Raw genomic sequence first — 5,117 nt, 5'->3', positions numbered from 1 at the left:
CGGAAACACATACACTGAAGTACATGAACAAATCCAATTGCTTTACTAGTACCAATATTAAATTTACGTATTCATAAAATCTGCACCAACTAGCAGGACATTTTAACCATCAATTCATCCATCACTCCAAAATTCTGTTGCTTAGAACATTTGTACTACATATTTATCATCACTCAGGATTTTGGAAAAAAACGCACAAATTGAGCACTATAACTCAATAACAACTGAGCATCTGTAAAACAACAGCACTCTTATGGATCTCTCAACACTACATCACAATTTACACATCTCTGCATAATGGCACATACAATTCAGAAAAGTAGGCCAACACTAATGGGCGATCCGGCGATCAAGTTCTACTTGATGGCTCATAGATGGCTCATCCACTTCCAAGCACAGTTACATCACGAGAGTTTATCCTAGCATTTACATAGATGGCACAGCTAAATCTGGAGAGTTTAACTAGACTCGTTGAGCTGCGTTCCACACGGCGAGTGGAATTTTGAGTAGATTCTTCTGTGGCATGGCCTGCGGGATGAACTTGATCCTTGGTGCCTTCTTTTTCGGGAACGACAAAGCGTCGACCTTTGGAGCGGCGGCGGCTGGACGAGGAGCAGCAAACCATCGGTGCTTGAGCGCGGTGGCCGCCGTCAGTCGCTGGTTGGGGTTGCACGTGAGAAGGCCTTGCAACACCTGGAATCCATGCTCGGACAGCTTCTCTTGAGGGAACAGTTCCCGCAGCTTGTTCTGCTTGTGCCCCGGCGGTAGGAGACGTAGGGCCTTGGCGGTGTGCGGCAACGATGTGAACTCCGGCCACGTCCTCTCGTCCGGCGTCCCGAGCAAGCGGAAGATGCTCCAGAGCTGGGTGATCTCATTATTTGCGGCGTCGTCATCATCATCGCCGAGGAACAGCGTCTTACCGGTGAGCATCTCGGCCATGACGCAGCCGATAGACCACGTGTCCACGAGCGCGTCGTAGTCCCGCTTCCCCAGGAGCACCTCGGGCGCCACGTAGAACGGCGTGCCGGCCTGGTTGTACGGCGGCAGCTCGGACATGGAGATCGCCAGCCCAAAGTCGCAGATTTTGACGAGCTCCCCGTCTTGGCCGACGAGGATGTTGCCGGGCTTGATGTCGCGGTGGACGACGTGGCGGTCGTGCATCGTCCTGGCACCCGTGAGGAGCTTCCACATGATGGCGCGCACGGTGGACTCCGGGAGCGGCTGGCCGCTGCGCCTGTTGCGCAGGAACTTGTGGAGGCTCGGCGCGGCGACGTACTCCATGACGAGGCCGAAGGCGCCGTTGTCGGGGTCGCGCACCAGGCCCTCGAAGCCGACGACGTACGGGTTCCCGTCGCAGGCCTCGAGGAATCGGGCCTCCCGCAGAAGCTCGGCGGCGTTGGGGGGCTGCTGGGACCCGTCCGGCCAGTAGAGGTACTTGATGGCGACGATCTTGCGGGTGGCGCGGTGGCGCGCCAGGAGGACGCAGCCGAAGCCGCCCTCGCCGAGGCGGGTCTCCTCCTCGTACTCCGCGGTGCTCCTGATTTTGGTGCGGCTCCTCTTGCAGCAAGCCGGCGATTGTTGAGGCGCCGTCGTGGTGGCGTGGCCGGCGTCGAGGGCGGCGGCAGGCCGCTTGCGGGCGGCCATCGCGCTAGCCCGACGGACGAACAGCTTCGGTTGCTGGAGAGGGGGATGCGCGCGCGGTGGAGGCGAGGGCGATGGGAGCAGGGGATCGACGGAGGAGGGGAGGGGAGGTGGGTGGCGAGCGGATGGATCGATCGACGAGATTCGGGTGGAAATAGACGCAGGAGCGACCTCGATTGGAGTCGGATTCAAATTCGAGTCGAAATCACGCCCTGGACCTAGGCGATCGAGGATCCACAGATCGACAATCCGAGTTAGGGTGGCACACACCACACACGGCCGCGAATTTCGTTGGCTTGCCGCCCGCGTCTGCGGGTTCACGAAAATCGTTTTTGCGGATTAAAAACATACGCGGCTGAGCAGAACCCGTATCTAAACTTGTATAATTTAAAAAAAATTGTTTTGCGAGAGAAATTGCACGAACATAGTTCATCACATACTACATTGTTCATCGCATACTACATAGTTCATCACAAACTACAAGCATAGTTATACTACATACTACGTTAATCTAGTACTAGGGGGTCGGATCTGACGGCGGTGAGGTCGCGGCAACTGGACGACGCCGGAGAGAAGCCGGACACTCAATCCTCCTCGCCGGAGCTGCAGAGATCGACGTACTTCTCCGCCTGCTCCGCGCGGATGCGGCGCCACTCGTCCGCCTTCTCGTTGGCGGCGACGTTGTCGGCGACCGCCTGCCGCCACTCGAGGGCTTCGAGCTCCTCGGCGTGGCGCCGGCGCTCCTCCTCCTCACGCACGCTCCGCTCGGCGATGGCGGCGGTGACGGCGTCGAACTCCGCAACGTAGTCCTCGGGCCCGATGACTCCGCGGCGGCCGAGCGGAGCGGGCTCCTCGGGCTCCTCCTTCACCGGGACGAAGCCGAACGGCGCCGGCGGCTCCGGTTCCTCCTCCTCGTCCGACCACTCCCTCTTCACGGGGAGGAAGCCCGCGGCGGAGGAGGAGGAGGATCTGGCGTACGAAGAACACGCGGAGGAGAACGACGCGCGCCGGCGGTCGTACTCCACCGTCTCGCGGCGGTCAAAGCTCGCCGGCGGCGAAAGCCCGCGGTTGGTCCACTTCCGCGTGCTGCGCTTCCTCGCGCCGTCGGACCGGACGCGCCGCTCGCACTCCGGGTCCCTCTCCCGGCCGGATCTGCTGCCGGAGCCGCGTCCGGAGCTCCACATTCGCCCCCACATGGCGGCTGGAGGCGGGGCGGAGGGTCGCCGGCGGCGAGAAATTGGGAGAGGAGAAAGGGGAATCGGGTGGCTCGCGGCGGTGGGGGGATAGGGTTTGGACCCGCAAAAGGGTCGCGGAACCGCACTTATAGCGCTCGGGGGGTGCGGTTGCGGGCTGCGGCAAAAGTTTTTTCCGGGCGGGCGAGTATGCGGGCTCTGTTCTGGCCGCAAAATTGGCCCGAGCCCGCATACTTGCCGGAATTTTTGCAGGCCGGGCGTTTTGCGGGGTCTGCTAGAGTTGCTCTTAGCTGTGCACTGCAGACACGACGCTGTTTGGGATATGAAGGCTTTTTTTTTCTCTTTCTTGGCGATTGCGTTTTGGTTTGCGATCTTCGGTTCCCAATCGGGCAGACCTGCGCGTGCGTAGGTTAGCACAGACCCGGAGGCCTTCAATCTGAGAACCGAACCATGGGTACATTTCCCTTCGGATCAGGATCAGGGCCGGGTTGTTGTTATCAGCCTTTTGCACTTGGCCATCACAATGTAAACAAATGAAAGATCTCACATCATTTTTTTGTCCCACTATCATGATCAGAGATAGAAATCATGCATTTCAGAGTCTGATTGCAAGAACTAACCCCGGGTTCAGAGGAAACTAGCTAGGGTTCTATAGCTTAAAAAGGGGGAAGTAGTGACAACCACTTGGTGGCGGGTAGAATTACAACCCGATTACAACTTGATACAAAGAGCGTTCTGGATAGTGAACAACTAACTAAAGAAGATCTTCGTATTTTTCTTGAGGAACCAGCAGGAGCATTGCCCTTTTATTAAGTGGGAAATATGTACAGAGTGACATGTTTTAAAGGGGACATGCCGGAAACCCCAAGATCCGAAGGATCACACAGAATACCGCATGCTAACTACTCACGAATTTGGATCACTCTTGGCTGAAAGGTCATTCATAATGTAAATGCAGGTCTGTGCGTGACAATACCTCCCTCTGAAGATCAGACTTGTCCTCAAGGGTGGAAAGCGGGAAAAATCTTATAGATAAATGCAGAGTCCTTTCATGTTGCCTCCTTAGTAGGCACATTAACCCATTGCACCAACCATTGCACTACCACTGCCAGTACACTGAAATCTCATTGTGGCCTTGGAACGGGTTTTCTTACTAAAATCACTTGTAGCTCCATTATGATGTGTCCTTGATCATCAACCAAAGGCAGGTGTGGAGTAGAAATCACTTCGGGGCCAATGTATTGCTTAAGTTTACTCACATGGAAAAGTAGGGTGTAGTTTACTGAAGGAAATATGCCCTAGAGGCAATAATAAAGTTATTATTTATTTCCTTATTTCATGTTAAATGTTTATTATTCATGCTAGAATTGTATTAACCGGAAACTTAGTACATGTGTGAATACATAGACAAACAAAGTGTCCCTAGTATGCCTCTACTTGACAAGCTCGTTAATCAAAGATGGTTAAATTTCCTAGCCATAGACATGTGTTGTCATTTGATGAACGGGATCACATCATTAGAGAATGATGTGACGGACAAGACCCATTCGTTAGCTTAGCATTATGATCGTTTCAGTTTCATTGCTACAGCTTTCTTCATGACTTATACATGTTCCTCTTACTATGAGACTATGCAACTCCCGAATACCGGAGGAACACTTTGTGTGCTATCAAACGTCACAACGTAACTGGGTGATTATAAAGATGCTCTACAGGTGTCTCCGAAGGTGTTTGTTGAGTTGGCATATATCGAGATTCGGATTTGTCACTCCGTGTATCGGAGAGGTATCTCTGGGCCCTCTCGGTAATGCACATCACTATAAGCCTTGCAAGCAACGTGACTAATGAGTTAGTTGCGGGATGATGCATTACGGAACGAGTAAAGAGACTTGCCGGTAACGAGATTGAACTAGGTATTGAGATACCGACGATCGAATCTCGGGCAAGTAACATACCGATGACAAAGGAAACAACGTATGTTGTTATGCGGTTTGGCCGATAAAGATCTTCGTAGAATATGTAGGAGCCAATATGAGCATCCAGGTTCCGCTATTGGTTATTGACCGGAGATGTGTCTCGGTCATGTCTGCATAGTTCTCGAACTCGTAGGGTCCGCACGCTTAACGTTCGATGACGATTTGTATTATGAGTTATGTGATTTGATGTACCGAAGGTTGTTCGGAGTCCCGGATGAGATCACGGGCATGACGAGGAGTCTCGAAATGGTCGAGACATAAAGATCGATATATTGGAAGGCTATATTCGGACATCGGAAAGGTTCCG

At 53.6% G+C, this 5,117-nt stretch overlaps 1 protein-coding gene across 1 annotated transcript; it reads right to left on the bottom strand.

Moving 5' to 3' along the window:
* Positions 1-233: 233 nt before the first annotated feature.
* LOC123100186 (putative cyclin-dependent kinase F-2) lies at positions 234-1,750 on the bottom strand. Its single transcript, XM_044522150.1, has one exon. The coding sequence runs from the start codon at positions 1,642-1,644 to the stop codon at positions 463-465; it is 1,182 nt and encodes a 393-aa protein (XP_044378085.1). The 5' UTR covers positions 1,645-1,750; the 3' UTR covers positions 234-462.
* Between the last annotated feature and the right edge of the window lie 3,367 nt (positions 1,751-5,117).

This window comes from Triticum aestivum, chromosome 4D (assembly GCF_018294505.1).
Source record: "Triticum aestivum cultivar Chinese Spring chromosome 4D, IWGSC CS RefSeq v2.1, whole genome shotgun sequence".
Lineage (NCBI taxonomy): Eukaryota > Viridiplantae > Streptophyta > Magnoliopsida > Poales > Poaceae > Triticum > Triticum aestivum.
The sequence above is the reverse complement of the archived record's forward strand: the minus strand, read 5'-3'. Positions and strand labels throughout refer to the sequence as shown.

What these genes read in the sequence shown, in the direction of transcription:
- LOC123100186 (XM_044522150.1), bottom strand. Translation starts at nt 1,644, where the DNA reads ATGGCCGCCCGCAAGCGGCCTGCCGCCGCCCTCGACGCCGGCCACGCC.